The sequence below is a fragment of the Haliotis asinina genome, chromosome 14, assembly GCF_037392515.1.
Source record: "Haliotis asinina isolate JCU_RB_2024 chromosome 14, JCU_Hal_asi_v2, whole genome shotgun sequence".
NCBI classification, from domain to species: domain Eukaryota; kingdom Metazoa; phylum Mollusca; class Gastropoda; order Lepetellida; family Haliotidae; genus Haliotis; species Haliotis asinina.
The window spans coordinates 26101013-26128152 of record NC_090293.1 but is presented as its reverse complement, the minus strand read 5'-3'; the positions used below and the strand labels follow the sequence as shown (position 1 = coordinate 26128152).

Genomic DNA, 27140 nt, shown 5'->3' with positions numbered 1-27140 from the left:
TGTTATTTTTACCGCTGTTTGTACGTAATTCACTGGATTATCGAGGCTGTATTCTCAGATGTTCATGTTTTATATGTTATGTACCTCTTGGTTGATACGCATGGGGGTGACCAAGTGGTTAAAGCGTTCGCTCGCCACACCGAAGACCCGGGTTCGATTTCCAACATGGGGGACACTGTGTGAAGATAATTTCTTATGTGTTCTGACGTGATATTGTAGAAATATTGCTAAATGCGGCGTGAAACTGAACTCACTTTACCCATTAGACTTTAACCATTAACTCGCCAACCCTGTAATGAGTGAGTTTAGTTGCACGAAGCTTTTCATCAATATTTCAGCAATATCACGGCAGGGGACACCAGAAATGGACCTCACTCATTGTACCAATATGGGGAATCAAACACGGGTCTTCAGCGTGACAAGCGATCTCTTTAACAACTTTGCTACTTCACCACATCGTGAAGTGCTTGATACGAAAATCATAGTTTTATCACAGGTTTTCAGTATTTTGGTGGTCATTTAACTTACCCAATGGTTTGGTGGCATGTTTTAATATACAACAACGAAAATTGTCCTAAACATAATGTTCTAACTCCTCATGTTATAGTACATCTGTATTCCAGGGCTGGCAAAACGTACCGCACATGTCTCGATAAGATACAGAATGACCAGGATGTAGGCTGTGATGACGTCACACAGAAACAATATCTGATGCAGGGTCACGTCAGTCTCGTTCTACAAGCTTGTAAGTGTACATAAAAGAGTTTCGGCATTTCGTCTGTGATGATTCCAAACTTTGTCTTTTAATCATTTTGAATCGTCTTCGATACAAATACCGCCACATAACACCTTCCTTGCACTGTTTTCTTTTTTTCAGAAACTATCAAAGTATTGATGATTTCACTGTAAAAGTAATAATTTTTGTGTGTGTAATAATATACGATATATATATATAAAATTAATATATATCTACTATACGATACGATATACGATAAAACAGTAAGTTTCAGTTTATCACAACAAACCTCAATGGAACAAAACAAAACTCGGTGGATAGGCTTATAAGAAAGTGTTTTGGTTTTTTTTTTTACGAATTACGGAGGAAACATATATCACAGTTGCATTTACTGTGGGTATGTACACGTATACTGTGATTCAGTTTTGGTTTCTTTAACCTACGGCAGGTCGTGGATGCTCCATTTCACATCCTTCAGTGGCAATCATCCTCATCTTGGCAGCCTCGACGTTGCTATGGAAACACTAAAGTGAACTCTCCTTGTCGGATATGCATTATGATATGTATAGGACAACGGCAGTGATTGTGGACCATGTATTCCCTGAAATACTAGATATGAAATCAATATAAAATTATATACTAACTTGATTTATACACTTGTATCATCTCCAAATTGTTATATGGTAAATACATTGAATGCTGTTTTGTTTGTCTGTGATAGTGGCATCGATTACGCAATGCAATCAAAGTTTTCGGGCATAATCAAGAAATGAATGAATACAAATTTTACTAAGTATTTGAAAATATTTCATACCGGTTCCTGCAATAGAGTATTAGTAACTTGTAAATGTTTTGTGGAATTGTGAAAAATGTTTTCAACTGTGGATGGTCGTTGTCTTAATCTCAAAGTAATGACGCAAGTTCAGACGAAGATCAATGGTCTGATATTGTTCTTGTCTGTGTCTCGTTATGAAGGATTCTTAAATTTTTTTATCGCTGTATAATATGTATGAGGTGATGAAAGGAAATATGAAAGGATATTAATTCCACTATGTGCCATGCTTTGTACATAGTGACCCTAAAAGGGGAATTTCGCGTAAACATTATACATACAAATATACAAATTATTTCATATGCTTTACCATGAAAATAACCACACAAAGTGCAACAGCAATCCTAACATTAAAATGTTGTTGTTTTTCATTTTAGAAACTGAATGTATCCGGATATAAAAGAAAATTCAGTTTAAAATTTGAGACTTTTTCTAAAAACTCTTAATCTTTTCCAGACATATGTGTTGTATAGTAGTATCGCTGCTGAGCATTGCCAATGAGAATTATCTCCTAAAAGCAAGTGTCAGGCTCTGCGGCAATATATACTCACTGACCATCCGTCCAGAAGGTGAAACACGAGCAGTATTTTGTTTTGTGATACTGGCATTTATTGATGCAAATCCAGCTGAGAATGTTCCTTGTTTCTCTTAAGGCTGAAATGTTTCCTTAGTAATGATGAATGTTCTTTTAATGTCCTACAAATTTCCCAATCCGATCCGATTTTATACCCGTCCTAGGAATGTGATATATGTTATATTTATGAAATGTGTTGTTTTGAAAGATATGCATACTTGTGAACTATTTTCCTATTCATGTATTCAGCGAATTCCAAAATTGAAAACATAAGACTACAAATTACCTAGTATTTCATATAGGGGGGTGGGGGTGGTGAGGTTAGGGTGTTATCGAAGGAAATATATTCTCCCTCACTACCCCAAAACAATGTTGGTTTATGTTTGCTAAGAATCGAAAGTATTGGCCTTCAAAAACACATTGTTTGAAGGAGAAGTTCGAAAAACAAATCAAATGAAACCCAAAAGTGATAAAGTGCCATTTAGATAAAACCCAACTTCTCACATATGTTTTTAATTTGATATTTCAGTGAAAGGAAATACGTGTGTTAAATATTAACTTCAAGTACAAAATTGAAAAAAAAACAACCAAGGTGCCATGTTTTAAGATAGAGTTCATCTGACATACAAATGTTACCTGTAAACACTATAGTCTATAGAGTGAAGTCTTACACCCCTGACTGTTCCTGTTTTTGCTGAGAGATTTAAATGCAAATGGCTGCAAATTCCAAACGCTTAGACAAAGTTCATTTATTAAAGAACAATTTTCATATAGTTGTGGAATATCTCTTTCAGACATTAATTGTACATCGATTAAAGATATATTTGTTTTGTAATTGTTCTGTTGTTACATAGCGACGTACATGCATGGTTGAAGACACACAGTTAACCACGGCCATAAACGGAATTTAAGGGTTATCTCGAATGACGTGATCACGGAGGCAGTCACAGTTGTAATGTTTTCATTCAAATAAACTTTCTCTTTCATAAGTCAGTAGTTTGTTGTCATAAGGGTGGTGGGGTAGCCTATTGGTTTAAGCGTCCTCTTGTCATGTCGAAGACCCGGTTTCTATTCCACAAATTGGTACGCCCATTTCCGGTGCCCTCAGCCGTGGCATTGCTGGAATGTTGAAAAGAGGCTTAAACCTTATCTCACTCATTGACTCATTTTGGGGCGGTGGGATATCCTAATGGTTCAAGCATCCATCCTTTCACGTTACAGGCCTGTTTTCGATTCCTCATATGGGTACAATATGTGAAGCTAATTTATTGTGTCATCCACCGTGATATTGGTGGTATATTGATAAAAGCGTTGTAAAATCAGGTTGTTTTAAGTATTTTGTGGAGAAAACGTCCATTCGGTTTGGTTTGATATTTCTTTTGCTCTTTTACGCCGCACCCAACAATATTCCAGCTATATGGTGGTGATCACGAATACGTACGGAATGGTTATTTCACTGCAACATTTTATAGTAATAATTGATAGTAATTCAGAAATATAAGTGAACATACGTGTTAGGTTCTAAAGAAAAGCCACTCACAAATAACACAACCACAAATAACAGCAGCTTGCAACTTGTAGTATTGCAAAGTGTGAAATATTTAATGCTTTCGGTGAACACTTGGCATTTAGAGTTTTGAATATTTCAAATTCAGGAAAATACATATACATGTACATGTACTATTCATTGTTGATAGATTGCAGGTTTCCATGACAAATTCATGGTCTTGGTGGTTTCGTTCTTTATGCCAAGTTTACAATTTTGCGACGGTCTGGGTCATCAGCTTCCAGCCTGTCAGGGGTTGATGGCAGCCTCGCAACGAATATACTCTACGGAAATAAAGGCAAAGGTATAAATATGTACGAAAATGTGCACAAACTTTATACGTTATGAAAATGCAGTAAGACGTATTCAGTGTGAGAATAACATATCACCAGGCCATGAATTTGAAAGATTTTTTTAAAAGATGACAGTACTGCCAGGCCAGACGGCGGAATACTTGGGACGTATTTACCACAGATCAGGGGCGGATGTGCCTAAGGAGATATATTTCCGGCGCCATGATTCGAATCTTATTGTTCGCCTCGATTGTGATTCTGGGTGTGTGAGCACCAGTACACATTTATTGGTCAAGGACGACTTTGCTTTCCTTCAACACCGAGTGAGTGAGTGAGTGAGTGAGTGAGTGAGTAAGTGAGTAAGTGATACACAAATGGCGGACGATAGCAAACGTCGATCAATGAGAGGGCTCGCTTTGACCACACCCCCTTTATGCAGCCTTACGACAAACCTTGCTATCGTCCATCATTTGTGTCAAGATCGTTTACTTGAGGGTCAAAATCGGCTTTCAGTCGACATGTAGAAAAAACAATAGAGCACTGGTAGGTGTCATGAGTGGTGATTGATAGGCCAGCCACCTTTGGTTGTGTTTAGATAAAGTTTTAATCGATTGCATGCAATGGTAGCGTAGCGATCGGCAAAGGAGGCGGGTGGGGTACAACGAAGTGTCCGGCCATGTCTAGATATATTGTGCTGTGAGGCTTGTCAAGTCGGCTGGTCATCTCATAATTTATGTATATTTTTCTTTAAAAAAAATCTTTAATCCTCGCAATGTCACGAGGGCCTGTGGTGTCAACCACGTCAGCAAATCTGACTACTAGATCCCTCGACAATCATGGGTTACTGACGATCGGGTCTAAGCCGGACCTTCAAGGGCCTCTCAACCACTGAACCTTGCATGATGCAACATAATGGATATATTATATGATAAACCTAATCAACCCAGTCAAAGGATGTAAAGCATTAAAGGCATGATGTTACGAGAACTAACTGACTCACCAAAGTCCCAGCAATGGACGCTCCAAGAAGAGCGCCGAATATGACGTCACCAGGATGGTGCCAGTAGTCGAAGACACGGGACAAGGAAATATAAAACGCCACGCTCAGCACTAGAGCCATAGCAAATGGTTTCAGGAGACTTGGGCTGGACTTGGGCAGTCGGGCATAGAGAAACACCTGTAAGGAAAATATTCAGCTGTCAGGTGTGTTACCGTCTTCTTTATTCTAATTAGCTCACTTATTTAATTTTGGTAGGAGGTGTGCGAGGGGACATGCAAAGCGAGGTTAAAAGATGGTATTTGTAATCCTGCTGGGACTGGCATTAAAAGTGAATGAGTGAGTGTTGGTTTACGTCGCAATCATCAATTCCCCAGTCTGTAAATAATCGAGCCTGGACAAGACAATCCAGTGATCAATAGCATTAGGATCGATATGCGCAATTGGGATACGAAGATAGCTATCAACCAAGCCTGACCATATGATCCCGTTAGTCACCTCTTACGACAAGCGAGGGCTGCTGGAGACCAATTTTAACCCGGATCTTCACGGGTGTGATCTGCAGGGGTATGCCTAAAGACCTGATACAAGAACAGGTTGGCTGTACGTAACTGGAATTAGTGTGGACAAGCATGATCAGACCTGACATCAGACAAATAAGTCCAAAAACAAAAAGGTCTCAGACAAAGCAAACAATAAAACCAAACAAACACCTCCACTCATATACACATTAATGTCGAATGTCGACCCGTTGTTACTTCCCCTATCTCGGTTATCATCTCGTTAGAACTGCCATTTACCATAAAGAATATCTGCACTAGCTGATGTCATGATGGCAGGTGAGTGATTCTACGCCACTTTTAGTAATATTCCAACATTATTACAGCGTTATAAACATAATGGGCGAGGTAGTGAGGAACATAAAATGTATTGATAAATTGATGATGACACGAACTGTTCTTGCTGACATTTATCATTCCTCAGTCGATGCTCATGATGTTGATGACTGGGTTATCTGGGAAGGAAGCGCTTAATTACAGACCTGGAATGTTACTGAGTGAGGCGTTAAACAACTAACCAACAAACAATTTTCATAACGCATAGATTAATGTTTAATCCTATGATCCGCATTATGCAATATTACTAGACAAGCTAGTTTAATGCTAGATTATATTAAACTTCACGTTGAATTGTGCCTGTGTATCCACCGTAAGCAAACGATATTCTCTAGCAGGTTAATGAGTTAACGAATATATGCAAACATGCAACGAATCAAACGACTAGGATGACTGAAAATGTATATCTTGTGCAAATACCACAAACAGTGCGCATCGACGTGTTTTAGCCATTGGATGTTAAAACTGAATATTACCGCAAAATAAGTCATCCCAAAGAAGGAAATCGAAGCATGTCCCGATGGAAAAGACAATCTGCAAAGGTACAGATGAAAGGCAAACACATGTACATTCTCCATGTCTTCAGGGTAACTTTTGGGTAACAACCACTGTTCTGTAACCCTCCTTCCTAAACATTTTCCTTTCTCTGGGTTGTCGAAAGATGTTTACAAAAATTTAATATAGTAGGAATTTGGTGATTTGCGTTGGTTGCAATCAAAGATTTTTCGACAAAACTTCTACTTGCCAGAAAAAGAGAGACTGTTTGTCATTTTATGAATGGGTCACGGTTGGGCTGTTTGTTCTTTAACGCTGCACTCAGCAATATTCCAGCTATGTGGCGGCGGTCTGCAAATAATCGAGTCTGGACAAGACAATCCAGTGATCAACATGAGCATCGATCATGCAACTGGGTTTCGATAAAATGCTTCAACGAGCTCATCGAGCCTGACCACTTGATCCCGTTAGTCGCTTGTTGCAAGCATGGTTTGTTGAAGATTCGGATCCGCATTTTTGCGGAACCCGGATCTTCACAGGTGCAATAAATCATGGAAACTCTATGATAACACCAGAATTTCCATTCGTAACTACTCGTCTCTTTCCGTGACCTACAAGAAGACTCGTACCCCTCTCTTACGCCATTATTGCCAAGAATCGTGGCAAACCAATCAAATCGCGCGCAGTAAAACGCATTTCAAAACATGAAATTGGCGGAACCGTTGAACTTTTCACTACACTATACAAAGTACAATTTAAACATAAACTTTGATTCTAAAACATGAACAACTTTCAACACTGAAACATATTTGCAAATGGAATGACCGTATTGCTATTTTGCCCACGGGATGTAGATATTCTAAGAGCCATGTTTGGAAATTCAAAGTTAGCTTTCGTTGATAATAGTACTAGACTATTTTCATCATCATGCCCGTTTGCGCTTAGACAGGACCCAGTCGTAAACATGGCCACGAGAGGGGTACGAGACGCCATCCGGCTTGACGGAATGACACGAGTAGTTACGAATGCAGAATTTCTTGGAAACCATTTCGTGCCCAACCGGAAGTACCCGTCAATTTGTGTGGCGTTTACTACTGGACTGTTTTGTTCAGACTTGATGATTTACCGACTGCCAACCTACAGCGTGAAAGAAAGGAAGAAAGAAATAAAAATGAAAGAAGACGATTATTCACTGTGGTGGTGATACTCACCTTGCTTCTGATATTGCCTGTTTGTCGGACCCTTCACAAGTATAATTCTGGATGTATCCCTCCGCGCAGGTGGTACTCAGGGCGGGATGACATACAGATATAAAGTGCGGTCTGAGGCGGCCGATGCTGTACTTCCCGATGTCGGTGACGATAAAAGTGAGAGCACCACCAAACAGGAACACAAGAGCAACGTTAAAGACACCCCTCAACACTGTGTGTCTGGTCATGGTTCCCCGGAGTTTGTAAACTTTGAAATGGGCGTCCGAAAGTACCATCTGCGACAGGTAAGAATTAATCCTGTAAGTCGACTTTCTACATGGACTGAAGTTTATTTAAGTTATTTCAAAAGGACCATCTTATGTGAACATTGTTAAGAATATTATCATCATCATCATCAACTTTATTCCGTATTTCAGGCCTCATGGCCCATAGTACAATTGTATTATAAGGTATACAGTTATGTTCACTATTAAACTGACATCACATTTATCAACTTACGTATGGTTCCACGGTGCACAGTCCAGGATGTACATATGCCGATTAAATTGTTGCCATTTAATAAATAAGCAACGGAAATTAAACAGATTGTGATTGTTGGTAAGATGATTCCTCATAAATGTGCAAAATTTGACTCGAATGTTACGAAAATTAAATGCAAGAAAAGTATTCATTCTGCACTATATTAACATGCAAGCCTATGGCAATGGCGTCACGTGAGAAATACTTTGGGCACGGGCCTTTACTTCACTCTTCAACACCGTCTTATGTACAACTGCAGGGATATTTACATTAATGCTTTGAAGGTGTTCACATTTGGGGGCGTCCTACCACAACTAGAGGTACTGCTAGCGACACCACCATCAACAGTGTGACTGATATGGTGCTTTGCTTGTACGGGTACTTGATAGTGTCATCGTCGCAGAAGAATCCTTGCCGGAACGGAACACCGTACTTCTCAAGAGCCCCGATGAATAGTAACACTACAAATAAAAAAAAGAGGTTCTAAATTAAGCATTCAAGCAATCCCATTTCAATTTAGACTCATATATGAATAAACGGAACAAGACCATTGTCGATTTTGAGCTTATCATAAGCATGTGTATAAATCACAATCAAATAGTGATGACCCCCAGGTGTTCCCGAAAAGGTGAGCGTATGTTGCTCCGTCAGTGATAGGTGTCACTAACACATACAAAGGCAACCCAGTTATTGCTTGAGTGAATGAGTTTAGTTTTACGCCGCACTCAGCAATATTCAAGCTATATGGCTGCGGTGTGTAAACAATCGAGTCTGGATCAGACAATCCAGTGATCAACAGCTTGAGCACCAATCTACGCAGTTGGGAACCGATGACAAGTGTCAACCAAGTCAGCGAGTCTGTCGAGTAGTCGCCTCTTACGACAAGCATAGTCCCCTTTTGTGGCAAGCGTGGGTTGCTGCAGGCCTATTCTACCCCGGACCATCACGGGTCTGTTGTTGTTTGAAAAAACTTGTCGACATGTGAGACGGCGTCGGTCATCATGATGGCCTTGATGCGTCAAATATGAATATGTCCACACGTGCATGAAACGTTAACACCACTGACACGGAATAAGTAAATATTCAAATATAATATTTCAATCCGGTTGGTTTTTCCAGCATTCTGCTAACAAGACTCATTTATCATAAAAAAACACGGAGTTATCCATATTGATAAGGAAGAGACGGACGTCACCACTCGCCCATTTCTGGGGACATGTCCCCAACTCGACAATACGACAAACCAATCAGAACGCGAGTAATGGATGCGGTGCATTGATGAAAATAATCCCGACTACTTAGATCGTTTATGACTTTATGTGATTGTTTAAAATGTCATGAAAAATATATATTGTCATATTGCATGTACAAATAACGCAGCTAACAAAATTGTCGTGTGTGAAGTTTTTGATAAAATTCAAGTCACTGGTCCAACTGAGTGTTTTTTCTGACGAACTTGCGGGCTTAATTGTGATGATTGCACGTCCGCTTCTAACAGTTTTACGCAATGTGATTGTAAACCGCGAGGTGTATTAACACAATAATATCGTATCTGTATAACTTATCGGCGTTAATCTTTAACGATGGGCCTGTATTTCACATCTCTTGGGATATTTTAGGGTGACCATTTTGTGTCATTCATATATATTTCAGCGAATTCAGTAAGAATTCCACTTGGGGTATGACAGCAAGGTAACACGAACGTTTGAGAAATATTTTAAAGTCATTTTTAGTTTCTATTTGGAACTAAATGTAGATTTTATTTTTTTTTAATAAATATCTTTTGCATATTCGATAAAACAAATCTCATGAAACCTTTTTCAGAAATATAAATGGAAATATAAGGTGAGCATGCCTTTAACAACCATGGTTGTTTCCTTTTAGGTGCAACAGGGAGGTTTAATTCTTTGAAGTAAATAAGCAAACACAAAAACAGCAATGCTATGTAGGAGTACTTCTGTGGTATTAGGTACTATTTGAACAGGAATAGAGTTATCGTTCCTGTTTGAAGTAGTTCGTATGTACGCCAATGTGAAATTTTTCGAGAGGGGCACGAGTCGCTATTCGGCTTGTCCCGGAATAACGCGAGTTGGTCACGAATGTTCTTTGAGGTTACGGAAAGGGGCGAGAGGTGACGAATGAGTTGACCAGACATTATATTTTATTGTAGTTTAAAGGTCAGAGTGTAGCCATGTGTACATGGAATGGCTGTTTATAGCCTCCATATTTAAAAAAGAAGGTGTATAAGGTTACATTAGAAGTCTGTGGTAAATCATTTAGTGCTATGTAGCCTCAAGGCGCTGCGATTCGCTGACGGAGTTGCGGCCCTTGGGTACGCCATAAAGCTAAGATCGCACTGGCAAACAAGGATAAGTTGGACGCAAAGTATGCGGTACACGGCAGTGAACAAATCCATTTGGTTTGTGAAAGAGAGACCAGATGAAAGCTAGTGCAGGTGCAGTACATGACGATGAAATTGTTTCCTCGCGTAGCTGCACACGCCTTACTCATAACTAGACTCTAACGTAGTCAGTGTAACTTCACCCATCGCACTGCACTTGATCGCGGACAACCTGGTTCCCTCTCGCTCACAACTGCAAGCGCCAGTGGTCGGCACTCTATATGGTAATACGGGTAAATTGTCAGGTCGATGCTCAGCTTATCCTTGTTTGCCAGAAGATTCGAACTCGAATGGTATACCTGAAACACAAAAACGACCTGAAAGACAATCGAAATATAATCAGATTAGAATATTAAATCAATACCTTATGTTCGTTTCTGCGATTGTGGAGTGCGTCATCGAGTGAGTGAGCGAGTTTAGTTTTAGCACCAAGCAATATTCAAATTATATTCCAACCAACCAATCTAACAATGCTCAAATCGCCTGCACGTCCAACTTAATTTCAGATTATGTCCCATAGCGTGGGACCAAGCTGGTTGCTCACACTTTGAAATATCTAAATATCTGGAGAATTATAACTCATTCACCGCCATTGTCCATTTCATGTGCAGATAACTGTTTGCCCTTTGCGTGAGGTATGGAAGCTATTTTGCACATTGCACACTTAACCAATACGACCTGCTCATTGCACACAGTGAGCAGTTGCACAGGTTGGGTGTAACATATGCAGTTAAGCTAGTTGTGCATGCAAAATTTCCCAAAGCTCCAGATATGCTTTATAAATTCAAGGCCTCACCTCTGTGACTGTTCTGCGGCTGTCCAAATGATTTAACAGTATTCGTAGGCAATCGAGTTTACTGTTCTGCGGCTGTCCTGATGAATTTAACAGTATTCGTAGGCAATCGAGTTCTACCATCGGTTGGTAACATTCGCAGTCCTGAGCAGTTACATATTCAAAATTATCTTCTTTTCCAACTATCAGCGGGGAACACAATTATGCTCTTCAAAAAAAGTAAGGGATAATGAAATTTCAACTTGGATAGGAAGTGTAAAGGTTAACAAACGTTGACATTTCATGAACGCACCACCATTTCCCACTATTACCCCCCTAAACACAACGCATGACATGAACGTGCATGGGGTCTCATTCTCGATTTTGACGTCTTTTCAAGAAGGTCGAGAAATCGCATAGAACGTTACTTTTGACACTCATCTTGCATCACACATTTGTTAGTGTATGTTTCTAGTACCTTGTTTTAAAATGAAAATCGTATACATGCTAATTACATGCCATATACCAGCTTGACTCGTCTTTCAAAAGCGGCATTCCAGATAACTGTGGTTGTAAAGGAGTGCAAATGGTGATGCACTCTCAAAACATTCAATAATACCATATCAACATTGATAGACTCCGATAAATCTAAATATTTTTAATCGTAAAGAAAAAATAAAATGAAGATCCCGTCCTTTTCTTAAGAGTATATATGATCATTATGAATGACGTGCAAGCAGAGAAAGGGGCTTGAACCTGATGAGTTTCCGTGGAAGGCCTGACGTTATTTGTAGCCCGACAAAAATCAGTACTTTGGCGCTTCTTTTAAAATCATGCCTTATAGCATCTCGAAAGTAAAAGTAAAGGCGATGTGAAAGCCATGTGGTTAAAGCCGTCGCTCGTCACGCCGCCGACGACGGTTCGGTTCCCCATATGGGTACAGTATGTGATGTGCCCTTCTGAGTTTAACTGCTGTGTAGTAAAAGTATGCATGCTGCACTGATGCTTTCATTTAGGAATATATACATGAAGATAGATATTGATTTACATCAACAGCGTTAATGTCAGTTACACTATCCTGAACAATTAATGGTCATGCATGTATAATTAATTACAATGCAATGCGCGCCAGGTGGCCGTATTTGTTTGAAGACAGGAAGCCACTATAAATGTATGTCATAAGGGATGTTACAGTAAGGACGTCTTGGTTTAGTAGCACCATGATGTCGACTGACAAAATAATAATATAATAATTATTTGCTCGAAGTTGAATTTGTTGTACTTCAGATAGTGACTAATAAATGAAAGCAATAGTACATGTAACAATACGCCAAATTACCAAAACAAAGCAGAATTTGCACAAGGGGTCAATGACATAACTTCCACATGATTGTTGCTAAACAGGTTCCGGAAGCCCTTAGTATTAACTAAATACATGTATATAGCTTTGCAACCTGTCAGGCTTATACGAAAACGCTGGCGTGCCACGCGCCTGATGTAATATGTTCTGTTTTGTGAATATGCGCATTTTTCTAGCGTATCAGTGCACACTGTAGTATGCTGTGCGCGCTGAACAGACAAGTTGATTGTGAGACATGTCTGTGAAAGAGATAACTACGTCTTTGTAGAGGAGATGTAGGTAGCTCAGTACATAAGGTAGGTCCAGCGCAGGCGAAGGTTCTTTTGGAACTTTGAAGAGATGCTTGTGTGCAGCAGTTCTTGCAGGAAAGGAATGGGTGAGTGTTGACTTTGTATGTACTACTACTGCTGCTGCTGCTGCTACTACTACGGCGATGGGGTACCGTAATGGTTAAAGCGTCCGGTTGTCACCCTGAACACCCGGGTTCGATTCCCCACATGCGTACTACTACTACCACCACCACTACTGCTAACTACTACTGCTACTGCTACTACTACTACTACTTCTACTACTACCACTACCTCTACTACTACTGCTGCTGCTGCTGCTGCTACTACCACCACCACCACCGCTTTTCAGACTTCTTTCTAATACTTTGGTCCTACATATACACCACGATCAGAAATGGATGTTTATATCCATCCCGATAACACCTGCCACGACAGAACACTAATGTCACCAATACATCGTGTTATGTTGTTCTCACGTGTCCTATCACTGACTCATTATAATCCCGGACTTACTTAGTAATGTTATTACGACATCGCCAACCATTTTGATGACGTTGATGCCCCTGCAACCTCGTCCCGAGTCCATGGCGTCTTTTCGCCCCACACCGTGATGGCGTTCGTGGATGCGCTGACCAGTGATGACGGACGGATCAACAGTGACAGTTATCAACAGTTATCAATGGGCATGTGACAGCGCTATAACGAGGACGAGGTGCATTCTGTTTCCGTGTATGAATGTACATACCGGAAGTACACAGATAAAACGCATGCACATTAACGTTATGGTTTAAACAAAGCTATTATTAAATCTGGGAAGGAGTGAAGTTTGTTTATATGCTGTTGTTCAGCTGATGTCAAGCAATTTTTTATTTTTTTATCACATATGTAGATTGATTGCCCAAGATGTTAGTGGTTAGTGCTCTGCTTTCAAACGAAGATATTTTCACCGATATTTTCGTTCAAGGTTGGCAAGAATATGTGATGCTCTCATGTTATTCCACATTTTGTTTTAACTGAGTCAGTATTTGAACCTGAGAAATATTTAACTGATATATTAAATGATCTATCCCTCCGACGATCGATTTGCAAACATACAATCAAGAAAACATTTTAAAAATTGTTGGTACGAAGTAGACGGATTTCGTGTCCCGTTTATCTGCGTTGCCTTTGGTTCCCATCATCATCATCATCATAAAAGTAGCAGTCATCATCATCATCATCATAAAAGTAGCAGTCATCATCACCGTGATTCCAATGTTCAAAATGGGAGATTTTCATTGGTTAATGTGCTCAGCGTTTTATATCCGATTTCCAAGTTCATTATATGGGATTCACATATATCATACTCACTACAGGGTCAAAGCTTCTCTATTGCTGGAACATTACTAAAAGCGACACAAAACCAAACCAAACTCACCCAATCGCGGGTGGAATCGTACTAATTACGTACACTAATCGCCAAAAGAAAGTTACCCGCTTTGCATAATGAATTTCTTAATATCAACTTAACTGAGTATGAAACTTTCTGCTGCTTTGTGATGACTGGACGTCCACTTCTTCCATGTCCACTTCTTGGTCTGTCCATGGTGACCCCAGTCTATCTATAGCGCTGAATACGTCGTGTAACTGTGATACTGTACCATACGAGGGCGATGGCAACAACATTGTATGTCGGCCCCATCTGCAAACAACACACTGGCTCTTTCTACCCTATAAGGCGCTCTTTATACCCTATAAAAACATTCCACGCGTGAAACCGATGCAAATACCGTTTGAATATTACTACATTTTGGCGACTGATATACCTTTCAAGCTAAAATGTTAACAAAGGTAATATAAGATGATCCTAAACACTTTTTCACAACAGATGCGTTTTACTTGTTTTCACTTATGCAAATGAGCAGAAAATGTTCTAAAAGATTGAAATCATAGGAGTGATTCTTTACAATTTTACACACTCTACAGCAGTTGTTTCTTGTTAAAAATAATGACTTGAAATTATGTATCGTTGTCTCAACATATTTGGTTTTATTTCAGCTTTCTTTTGGACATCTAAATCACTGTTATCGGTTTGTTTCGACATGGTCGAAAATAGGACAATTTAACTCTTCTGAAAACATACTTTTCACCTAAATATGAATGCATTTATGGAATTCAGAGAGAGCTTCATTTTCATGTTTAATTTCGTTTAGGTCCCCATTTCATCCATGCTGTTACCAACATACTATTGATTTAGAGCCATGAACCAGTTATCTTCAATTAACAGTAAGACCCGTGAAGGTCCGGGGTAGAATAGGCTTTCAGCAACCCATGCTTGCCATAAAAGGCGACTCAGCTTGTCGTAAGAGGCAACTAACGGGATCGGGTCAGACTCGCTGACTTGGTTGACACATGTCATCGGTTCCCAATTGCGCAGATCGATGCTCATGTTGTTGATCACTGGACTGTCTGGTCTAGACTCGATTATATGCAGACTGCCGCCACATAGCTGAAATATTGCTGAGTGCGGCGTAAAACGTAACTCACTCACTCTTTCAGTACTGCTAACAAACTATTCAGTGTGGGCACATTTCTGAATATTAATTAACATTTCATTTAAATAGTATCCATTTCAGGTCTACTCCACTTTGGAGCATTTACAAAACGAATCGTTTGAACCGATCCATATTTTCAATTGAACACGTTAGACAACAAGCCATATTATTCTCGTAGAGCCAAGTGTATAGAGTGACCTCCCTTGTATAGTGTTTCGCGATTTCGCCGGGTGTTTGTAATGTCACTGATAGTCTCAAATTACGCCTCACAAGGTATTTCTGTCGTTTTCGCTTAAGTGTTTGCATGCTATATTCCACGTGGGATTTTTAACAGCGTTATTGATAGGAACAGAAAGTGTAACGACATTTTAAATAATCAGAACTTCGGTCATTACCAAGGGCAAGGTTATGTTATTTTTTTTCTTTCCCGCAGATTGACTGGCTTACAGACTGAAGATAGTCACCCAAGCGTGGAAGTATATATTTGATTCAGAATGGTCGGCATCTGGGACGTTGGCAGTAAAGACATGCTTCAGTTTGTCATAGAACTGGTCTGTGTTTCTGCGGGTGAGTGGTGTCACTATCGCCAGTCATTTTACAGCCTCATCATTCACTTTCACTTGGGGATATAAACTGATGGTTTAAATTGATTCACTTGGGGATATAAACTGATGGTTTAAATTGTGTGTGGAGTTAGTTTGGTCTGTTGTCAAACGCTGCGGTCAGCACTATTACAACTATACCGGCGTTTCCTATTGTCGCGGTACTTACGGATATCGTCTGAAAGAAATAATATAAACAGTTCTTATCGTACGAATGCTTGTTGTTTTTAAATGACGAGACCCCCCTTCAAACATCTGCATCTACCAACTGCTTCATACATCAAGTGTATAACCACTCTTGAGCGCGATGTGGCTTCACACATAAACAAGGTCGTCCGTTACTGACTAATCGAGGCGTCTCCCATTCTCGCGGTGTAACGAGGAAGTAACGTTAAATGTAAGGAAGAGGAATCCTGTCGGAAAGGAAAAATCCTGTAAAAAAATGTTTTGTCCAAGTTGGCAAAAGCTCACCAATATTCGTTACATTGCAATATTTAGATAATTCACAGACTTGGGTCACTTCCTAGTTACCGGCCACTGATGTAAACAACAATGTTAAGTATCACGCATCGGCGATCTCGGCAGAACACGTTTACCGCGAGAATAGGTGACGCCAATTAATGGATACCAACTGGATGTCAGGATGGCAAACAATTACACAGTTTATGTTACTTAGTTCAAAACAGCGCAATGGAAACCAGCATGAAACTACATTTTCTGGTTTTATGTTGGTTTCCATTTAATGAAATCTTCCAACTGCAAATTCCAAATATGGAAACCAACAAGAAACCTCATGACCTTAGTTTCTTTTTGGTTTCCATTTACAGAAATACCAAAATCACATAATCCCAGTATAAGTAAACTTAGCCTCAGTGTTTTTCGTTACACTCCACCTCTGAGACTCAGTATACAGTACGTGGAGTGTAACGAAAAGTGCAGAATCCAAAATGGAATCTAGTTAGAAACTCAGTGAGTTCCAGTGAATGGAAACCATCTGGATTCCTCAATATCCCACGATACGGATGGTTTCCAGGTTTCTGGAAATCACTCGCCCCTGACATGTATCTTTACTCTTTTTAACACATCTCACTCGTACTAGTGTGGGGCCCCCTGCTGTACCTGGAATGGTACGGGACAGCAACACTCCAGGGGTTCTTCTGTTCCGATACATCTCTGCAGTACCCATACCGGGAGTCAACCATGACAGCCTCCATCATGTACCCCGTCAGCTGCATCTTCCCCACCCTCGGGGTAAGTTTTACTTAGTGAGTTTTGTTTTACGCCGCGCTTAGTAACATTCCAGCAACATCATGTCGGGGAACACCGGAAATGGGCTTCACACATGAAACCCATAAAGGAAATCGAATCCCTGTCGTTAGCATGGGATACATCCGGGTATATCTCCAGTTAACACATTAACGTACGTAAAGCAGTACCTTGAAAAATGTCATTCTTGAGCAATTTCGGGGGGCCTATATGTGATATAATTCCGTTTTATATTATGATATTTTTACCATATTCATTGTAATCGTTCCATCTTATTTTATTTTCCATCCATTTTACTTTTTTTCAGATATTTATTAGCATCTGTTGTGCGTTGAAAACAAAGAGCTTTTCTTTAAAGTCCATCTACAGACAAGTGCTTATGTTCTTGTTTGGCTTTGGTGTGGCGCACCTGTTGGTGGATGTGGGGAAGTTCTATGTCGGGAGACTGCGTCCTCACTTCTTTGACGTGTGCCGCCCTGATTGGTCACAGATAGACTGTTCCGTCGGTTACGTCACTGATTATACGTGCCTGGGAACCCACAAAACTCGGCTCCGAAAAATGAGGTAAGTACATCATTAAAAATATTGATATATGTTTTAATATTTTGAGCAGAACGAACCTCAATGTTCAGTTACATGAAAATATGCTGTTCGTATTGTATCATGTCAGGAATTTGAGATTAAATTAATGAGTAACAGTCCCTCAGCCTAACTTTTGGTACACGGTTTATAGTTGACATAAAGTTTAGAAATTCAACCAATTAACTGAGTCAATGAAAGTTGGATGCTTTCATTTTTTAACGTTACTTGCCAAAAATATTCTAAAAGTTTGTTGACGGAGGATAGTCTTGATGAGCAAATCCTATATATTCAGGGAACCTTTGTCCAACGAGTCTAAAGTGCCCGAAATGGTTGTACATAGTTGAGTTCCATAGACACAGCAGACACCTACAGATGTTTGAATCCCAGTTCGAGACGAATATGTCAGAGATTTGCATCGCTTTCCTGCTATATTAGATTGACGTGCATGGGGTAATATAATGGGTAGTCCAGTGGTTAAAACGTCAGACCGAAGGCCCGGTTCGATTCCCCAAATGGGTACAATGTGTGAAACCCTATTCTGGTGTCTCCCGCCCTGATAGTGTTAAAATGGCGTAAATCTAAACACATTCACTCAATCCAGCATCCAGAGATGTCACGTCTCAATGTAGGTGTGCATCATACAAAAACAGTTAAACTGTATAGACGCGGTGATGTCAATAAAACCTTTTCACTCGGTATAAACACTTCTTCAATATGTTTGAGACACTCTCCAAATTACAAATTCAGAATAACCGTGCGCGTGTGATATGTTCGTATGAGTATATGTATAAACAAAATTCAGCCAAAAGGATGACTGTTAGATTGACCGGGTATAGTATATGTATTTGAGAAGTTTAACGTCGAGAGAGTTAAACACCGCTAACAACATTGTTTCCGGCTGAATCACGGTGTTTATGTCATATCAGACTACAGAACAGATATTTTAGTATGTTCACTGCGTCAGTGAACCTCTCAGAGATTATCAATGCAAATTGTTTCATTTATACCTTGTTTACAGACTGTCGTTTCCCTCCGCCCATGCAAGCTGCTTATGCTATGGCGCTGTCTTCTTCATAGTGAGTACCTCTGAATAACATTAAGCCTCTGAATTGTTTACTTTGTATGTCTTGTTTTTGCTTAAGCAGCTTATCCGAGCTTTTCTGAACGTGCGGCCTGTAAGTAATCGACTCCGTGTCTGACAATCCTGTGATCAACATCATGAGCATCGATATACGAAACTGGGAACCGATGACACGTATGAACCACACGATCACTTTGTCGCCTCTTACGACAAACATGGGTTACTGAAGACCAGTTCTAACCCGGATCTTCACGGGTACAATTGTATACAAAGTTCTAAAAAGACAATGAATTCTGCATATTTTCTTATGGGTTGGGCAAGGTCCACACAAACTCGCAGCTCCCGCAATGTGTTTTTATAGCTTGACTATAAGCAGGAATACGGTCAATTTGTCAAACTTGAACACTTAAATAAGAAAAGGTGTGCAAAGATCAGCTGGTCACTTGGCACAAATTTCCTGTCTCCTTTTCGTAGTGTCCGACATATGCGTTTATAGTTTTAACCAAATGGTTATAAATCGAGGTTACTCGATGTCCTCATGTAAAACCGTTGTTTCTCAATACCTTTCATAACACTCAATGGTTAGGTAGAGATGGGAGCTTTTTCTGAGTTGGATACACATATGTGGCACAATGTTGATATATTCCACATGACCTCTTGCACACCTCTTCTTCCACATGACGGCCTCCTTGGTCGAGTGAATGGATCGTCTCCGCAAAAACATGTAACGTTGGAGATTCGATCCCGGTCGTGTGAAAGTGAGATCTGGTTAGGATGGTTTCGTTAGGGGTATATCAGGGAGTGGTCATCTCGGAGTTGCATAACTTACATGTTCTGTGTTCTCGTGTTATACCCTCCTAGCGGCCGGTCTCAGTGGGTAGAAGGTGGTTTGTTGTTCTGAATTTCAGAAATAGCATAACTTACATGTTCTGTGTTCTCGTGTTATACCCTCCTAGCGGCCGGTCTCAGTGGGTAGAAGGTGGTTTGTTGTTCTGAATTTCAGAAATAGCATAACTTACATGTTCTGTGTTCTCGTGTTATACCCTCCTAGCGGCCGGTCTCAGTGGGTAGAAGGTGGTTTGTTGTTCTGAATTTCAGAAATAGCATAACATACATTTCTGTGTTCTCGTGTTATACCCTCCTAGCGGCCGGTCTCAGTGGGTAGAAGGTGGTTTGTTGTTCTGAATTTCAGAAATAGCATATAAACATTGGTTTGACGACAAAAAGTAACGTTCAAATGTTGAAGAGTCTTTTATAGCAGACGGTAGAATTTCATTGAAATGCTTGTCCACTCCGCTTTGAAGCTTTACAGATATACTGTGATGCCAATGCAGGTGTACATCCAGTCCCGGAACTTGAAGAGGCACCTGGGATTGATGCCAGCGACACTTCTTCAAGCTGCAGCCGTCTGCCTCGCACTTTACACGTGCATTTCGCGTATAACGGACAACAAACATCACGTGACTGACATCATCGCAGGGTCTTGTATCGGCTCTGCAGTAGGTTATTGGATGGTAAGTTTGAGAGAGTAGGGTAGGTTGAACAATATACATGTACAGGTTATGTCACAGTCTGTTAGCATATGAGAGAGAGTGCTTATGTGATGCTGAGCTTCGGCGTTTTCCACACGTGCAGGTGTATGTACTGACAAGACCTACGAGCGTAATATATGAACATTCGAACGTACGATTTTCCCAGTGTCCAACGGACGCAACTCTGTCAAGGGATAGATACGAACTGGGAGTCTCGATGAAGATAGTAATTAATCGGAGCTGACTTGGAGATCGACCTCATAAAACTCGTAAATGGACACCTGAAAGTGGTCATGATTAGACATTGATATCACCTGAGGAGACAACTCATTAAGCTTGTTGCTCAACCCTTATCAACCGTTGGTGAAATTCACGTAACTTCAACCTGGTTTCATTTCAGTAGAGCTGATTTTTTTCCTACTTGATTGTTTTCAGGCATCGCTTCTGCATGATGTTCCGGAACCACTGCCTGACAAGAAGAAGAAATCCTAATCCGCAAGAGTCGAAAATCTGGTTTCGTTGCATTGTCTGACAAGAACAAATCCTGATCTATAAGAGTGTATTATTTGGTGTCGTTGAGGTGACAAGAAAAAGGAAATTCCTGTCCACAGGAGTGCATTAACTGGTGTCGTTGAGTTGCCTAACAAGAAAAGGAAATCCTAATCCACGATGGTGTATCACTTGGTGTCATGGAGGTATCAAACAAAAAGAAGAAACTCTGTTCCACAAGAATGCATTATCCGGTGTGGTCGAGTTGTCTTACATTAAAGAAATCCCAATCCAGGAGAGTGTATTATCTGGTATTATTGAATTGTTTCACAAATAGAAAAAAACCTAATCCACAAGAGTGTTTTGTCTGCTGTCCTAGAATTTGTTTGTGATCCTTTGGTTGATACGAATGAATGTTAATGTAGCAAACATATTTTAACTTATCATCAACCACACGTGGGGTTATCCAGACGTTGTTTGATGTTTAACACCTAGACTAACATATTTTGTAGCGATATTCAACCACTAACGCCAGCAGACGCGAAAAGGGACTTCACGCAGTTAATCGACATGAGGCTTGTGACGTGGACCGTTCGTTACTTTCTTAACCACTGGGACACTCGTTTCTTCTGTACACTTAAACTAAGCAGGTAGGCATTAATCAAAGGTGATGCTGTGTTACCTCGTGGCTGTGGGGATGCCAAGCCAAGTAATACATCCAACACTTGAAATGTTACTACCAAAGCATTCGTAGCGCTACGACATTCGTAAGCCTGCGAGAAACTAAGAGTTACGACAGGTCATAACGATACGAACAGTGTGGATCGTGGCCGTGATGAGTCCGAAATACAAAGGGACAAGCAGAAGATACTAGTAGTCGACGAACGAAAAATCAAAGGATATTGTTTTTTTCAGATGGGGAATGACTACATGGGGAACATTTTAGGATAGTGGCTTCTCAAATCTGCAATTTCTGCACGTGGAAACGCATTAGAAACTTCTGTGAAGTGGGGATGACATATCCTGGTGCCTATACGAAGTGGGTATTATGTTTTAATTCTATGGGTTTCCTACGGAACAAGTTGGTTCAAACGTGGGAATAGTTCGCTTATAGTCATAAACATTTAAACTATCTTCATGAAATCTTGCATGTAAACGTCAGACATCGAACCCTTGCGTTTTGTTTTAATGTTTCGATAAATATATCAATTGTGCGTCTTCTTACGGGTCGTTTCCAGAGAATAACTAATAAACTGTTTATCACGTTTTTGTGAAATTTTGTGTTGCGTTCCCAAGGCAACGGATTTCGCTTGAACCATTCAGTATTCCTTGATTAAACTTTGTTATCACATGTAGAATACATGCCATTATCTGAATTGGGACGCTCAGTTTAAGCCGGCCATTAGTAGCCTAGTCTTGTTTTAACACTCGAAAGAATGGGTTGTATAGCCATGGTAGTGCTGTAGAGATTTGGTCAACTGTGTAACATTGTACCCTGATCTACCCTGAAAGAGTGGGACGTTGGTTTGTTTGTTGTCTAACGCCGCCAATATTGAAGCTACATCGCGGTGGTTTGTAAATAACCGAGTCTGGACCAGACAATTCCGTGATCAACAGCATGAGCATCGATCTCCGGAAATGGGATACGATGATGTATCAACCAAGTCAACGAGCCTGATCAACCGGTCCCGTTAGTCGCCTCTTACAACAAACATGGGTTTACAGATGACCAATTCTAACCCGAATCTCGGGGCTAGAAGGGGTTAACAAACTAGAAACAATACATCCTTATCTCAATTCTGGAACTGTTTCATGCCGTTGCTAGTTTGCTGTGGAATTATATTTAATTTAATGTCGGAAATAGAATTCGCATTTATCTCTACAGTTTATGCAGTTGATATGTGAAAGTGCAGAATATATATGTTGAAATACGTTAGGAAATAGATAGGAAACGTTAATTTAACGTTGTAAAGAATTTTACTAAGGAGAGATTAAAGTACTGTACTTCTAGTTGGAAGTAGAAAAAGAAATGTTATTCGGCTGTTACTCTGTATCCATCAAATTTACACGTCGGCTAATAGGATATGTCGAAATTACTCACTTCAGCCTAACTATGCGTAAGAGAAAATCCAGACAAGCATCTTAACTCGTAAAATCGGGTTAAACGTAGAAAAAGTAGGACTAGCTGTTGAAAACAATAGATCAGACTATATATAGATGGGAATTAGGTCGCTCAGCCGGGTATGACGACGGAAAGTCGTCTCATCTGGCATGAAATGCATGCACTGCCGACTGGCGCAAGGGGTCATTTCAAAGATATTTTGTGCCTTGTCATTTGTGTGGAACATGTCTCATCTATTGATTAACATCATACATGTCTGTCTTTCAAGACGTTTATGTTAATGTATGTATGATACGTTTGATACCCATAGAAAAGCATCGTATTAAATGTCTCAAAATATACAGGTGGTATGACCAGCCGGGGATCGACATAACTGGATGTTATTTGTCAAATGTTATCATACATCGTTTATTTCCCCAGTTTAATTCCCCTAAAGGATTGTCATATCTTAGCTGATACCTCTATCCCCCAGCCCGACCTCAACCATCGCGTGCGACACCCGTCCTGGTTTCGCTTTTGAGACGACCCCTCCTACCCGTTTCTTTTTATATTGATAGTGAAACTCCATGGTAGCTACATCCTTCAGAGTTTCAGCATAAAATGGGCATTTCAAATGTGCCCTTTATAATGCGAAAAAAAACGCATTGCTCATTTCTACACTAATGTCTGTAAAGTCCCTTTTTCACGTTTCCTGTCTCCCTACCACTAGAACTGTAGTTAACCCGAACTTATTTCAACTGATATCTCACACTCCCGCATATCGACTTTATAAACTGTAGAGATAAATGCGAATAATCACTTGTTCTTCTATTTCCGACTGTACTTTAGAGCAGAAATGAACAATGCAACTTATTTAGAACAGACCACGGCTGTATGCAAAGGGCACTTTTTAAATGCCCATTTTGAAATTAGACTTAGCTTCATTATAAACGATAGATGACGTAATAATAGTAACTTTCATGATTATGATGAGGGGTATACAAAGTACGCAGTCTAGACTACCAGTTGTCCGACTTTCATTTTGTGGGAGTCGTGGTGGTTGAGCAGGTTAGGCGGCTGACTTTGTGTGCTGGCGATAAGGTGCCTGACTCTGAAGGTGCTGGTTCGAATCCCGGATGGGACTCAACCAAAGAAGTAGTAGAATTTGTACTTTATTGAGAAAGTGAAATCCCAGATATGACATATGTTGCAATAACTTTCATGCTTAACTTTTAAGAATGAAGCTGTCATGGGTTCTCGCTTCGAGTTCCATAAGGAAACAGGTAGGAAGGGTCGTCTCAAAAGCAAGAACAGGACGGGTGCAGCACACTGTGTTTGTGATCGGGCTGGAGGATGGAGAAGATATCAGCTAATATATGACAATTCCTTCGGTGAATTAAATTGCGGAAGTACGCAGCATGCCATAACAATTTATAAGTAAGTTTTAATGTCCAGCCTTGTCGATCTTTGGGTGGTCACGCCACCTTTATATTTTGAGACATTTGATACGATACTTTTCATTGGGTATCAGGTATCACACTCTCGTTATATCTCAGTATAAACGTTATGGAAGAAAGACGGGTAATATGCTATTCAAAAGATGAGACAAATTCGACACACATACAAAAGCACACACTATCTTTGAGATCACCCCTTGTGCCAGGCAACGCATGCATTTCATGTCAGGTGAGTCGACGGTTCATCGTCATACTTGACTGAGCGACCTAACTGCTATCTAAAGTCTGATCTATTGTTTTCAGAAGCTATTCGTATTTTTTCCACTGGAACATGTTGAAAACATTTTAAAAAAGAAAGAAAATAATTTGAATTAATTATCAGTAATAACGTCAGTTGTAATCTGAAATTATGGGGCGGAACTCTTTTGATGTAACGAGGTATGTTATGTGACATGTTTGTTTGCACATATTTGGATATGTTGGTTCTGTTTGGAATTTTACAAGCTCCGTGAAGAGAATGCAAACACCCAAGGAAATGATTGCACCCGACTCAGACAAAACTCTACAATATGGGTCCCATTTTCGCAGTGGGTCTAGACATTGATAACAGTGACATTGGTGAAATTGATACTTTCAGATCGTGTATCATTAGAATAATCGTTTATCGACTGTTGTGAGACGAATAAATTGTCGTTTGAATTGCCTGATCAAACATTTTCAGACAAGTCGCTCATTAATGCCACTACAAGTTCTAAGACAAGTTAAACAAGGCACTGGATCTGTTGGAACTATGTCAGATTACAGCTCGTGTCAGAAAGGAGCCTTTAAAATCATCCGACCAGGAGACGATAGGTTCTGGGGACGTTTTCTGATCCAGAATACTCACCTTACACTCAAGCTTGAGGTACGGGGTATCTTTTCTGAATCAGAATACCTGCAACGGGGTTAACATGTGATAAACTGAGGGTCCAGTCTTTTCCAGAGTCTTAAGATGATTTCGATGATGAATTTCCCAAATTAACAGCAAAAGAAGACGAGGCAGATAACGTAAGGACAGAGAAGCTTACGTAAAATGACAGTATGCGTGTAGGCGTGAACGAGCTGATCTTTCTACAAGGCTGACATCTTGTCTCGGATTAGAAAGCATTTGGAAAAAACAAGAACGATGTTAAATTATTTGAGCAATATATCAAACAGGAAGCCCCAAGAGTCCCATGCTTCAGTCCTATCGACTATCACTATGTGTTCACTGGATTGTCAGGTCCAGATTTGAATGTTTACAGACCGCCACAATGTAGCTGGAATTTTGCTAGTGCGGCGTCAGACAACTATCTGTATCACTGTCAACACCAAGTATGTATGTTTAGACACATGCAACTGATTTTGTGAATGCAAACTGGTGTGTGATATAAACACATATTCATGTATGACAGGGCGGCGTACAACCATACTCACTCACTCATTAAACGCGCATTCATCAATTAGCACAGTGCATGTCACAAATGCAACTCAATCTCCGATAGGATTAGAAACTATACACTTCCAAAGACAATACTTAATGATTAAAAATTAAAGAATTATTTGTCTTGTCGCGAAGTTTATTCATTCTAAATCCATGTTCTGGTTGACGCGACTGCAGTAAATTTTGTTGACATACCATTATTTTAATGTAAATCTGTTGTGTCACAAAATTAGAGAGAAACATCGCGAATCTTCCTCTGTGGGAGTTAATATAACTAAATGGTTTGATTTGTTTTTACAGATTTTGAATTCTTTGAAATAACCATCCCATTTGCTGGAAATTTTTATCAGGGATACATAAAATTCTTTACTCTGCAGACATCCATGGAGGTTCGAAGTAGCTCCTCGTCAATCCGTGGGAGTGATAAGAGACATCTGTCTGATTGTCAGGATTATACAATTCAGTGCATCGAATGGTTGGGTCTTGTAACTTCCTTAATTCCGTCTATGTATCAAGACAGCGAGTACTGGTTCATATTTTCGGTCACTACAAGGTAGCTGAATGGTGTGGAGCTCATTTGAAAAAAGTGTGCCCCCCCCCCCCCCCCTCCCAACCCTACCAACCGTATTTTCTTATTATTTTAAAATACACTTTTGTCTTAAACGCAAGCATTCGCTGATTGGATTAAATGTGGGAATTTACATCCATTATTGGAACAAGCGTATGAACATCACAACATTACAATTCACACGAGCCTCATGGCAATATCCCACCGAAATACTGAACAGTATAATATATAAGTTATGTAACATTAATGTCATTATTCCCATGGAAGACTCCTGCAACATATACTTGGGCCAGTGATGATATTTTACATGTGTATTCCTTTGCCTCATTATATGTGCACTGTTGGCCTATAATCTGATACTACTGGGGAAAGGAATAGAAATAGCTTCCTCATTTCATTCAAGCCTTGGATGAATACTCATTTTACGAATTTGCTTTACTGGCTTATTTCCTGGATGGCAATGTAAACAAATCAGAGTTGATTCCCCTGAATTAATTTACTCGCGTATAGATGGCGTAGTTCGGTCATTTCCGTGTTATCCAAC

The 27140-nt window shown here is 40.0% G+C and overlaps 3 protein-coding genes across 6 annotated transcripts in view; 2 read left to right on the top strand and 1 right to left on the bottom strand.

Moving 5' to 3' along the window:
• LOC137261715 (serine-rich adhesin for platelets-like) overlaps positions 1–3131 on the top strand; it is a 114162-nt gene extending 111031 nt beyond the window's left edge. Inside the window, exons 103-104 of the mRNA XM_067799499.1 lie at positions 624–745; positions 1185–3131. Coding sequence (XP_067655600.1) covers positions 624–745; positions 1185–1264 — 202 coding nt within the window. The 3' untranslated portion in view covers positions 1265–3131. The remainder of the gene's footprint in view (positions 1–623; positions 746–1184) is intronic.
• Positions 3132–3700: 569 nt separating this feature from the next.
• LOC137261151 (phospholipid phosphatase 3-like) lies at positions 3701–13625 on the bottom strand. 2 transcript variants are annotated; one of them, XM_067798852.1, is made up of 6 exons: positions 13436–13625; positions 8409–8560; positions 7581–7855; positions 6351–6408; positions 4982–5158; positions 3701–3972 (listed from the first exon to the last, which is right to left on the bottom strand). In XM_067798852.1, the coding sequence occupies exons 1-6, from the start codon at positions 13506–13508 to the stop codon at positions 3886–3888; spliced, it is 822 nt and encodes a 273-aa protein (XP_067654953.1). In that variant the 5' UTR covers positions 13509–13625; the 3' UTR covers positions 3701–3885. The 2 variants fall into 2 exon arrangements, with proteins under 2 accessions (XP_067654953.1, XP_067654954.1); XM_067798853.1 differs by lacking the exon at positions 13436–13625 and adding an exon at positions 10644–10799.
• Positions 12820–22275, top strand: LOC137261152 (phospholipid phosphatase 1-like). 3 transcript variants are annotated; one of them, XM_067798856.1, is made up of 7 exons: positions 12820–12928; positions 15890–16023; positions 17158–17309; positions 17632–17888; positions 18925–18982; positions 20322–20501; positions 20955–22275. In XM_067798856.1, exons 2-7 carry the CDS (start codon positions 15951–15953, stop codon positions 21009–21011), a joined length of 777 nt encoding a protein of 258 aa, XP_067654957.1. In that variant the 5' UTR covers positions 12820–12928; positions 15890–15950; the 3' UTR covers positions 21012–22275. The 3 variants fall into 3 exon arrangements, with proteins under 3 accessions (XP_067654957.1, XP_067654956.1, XP_067654955.1); XM_067798855.1 differs by having other exon boundaries at positions 12826–13008; XM_067798854.1 differs by lacking the exon at positions 12820–12928 and adding an exon at positions 15639–15729.
• Positions 22276–27140: the final 4865 nt, after the last annotated feature.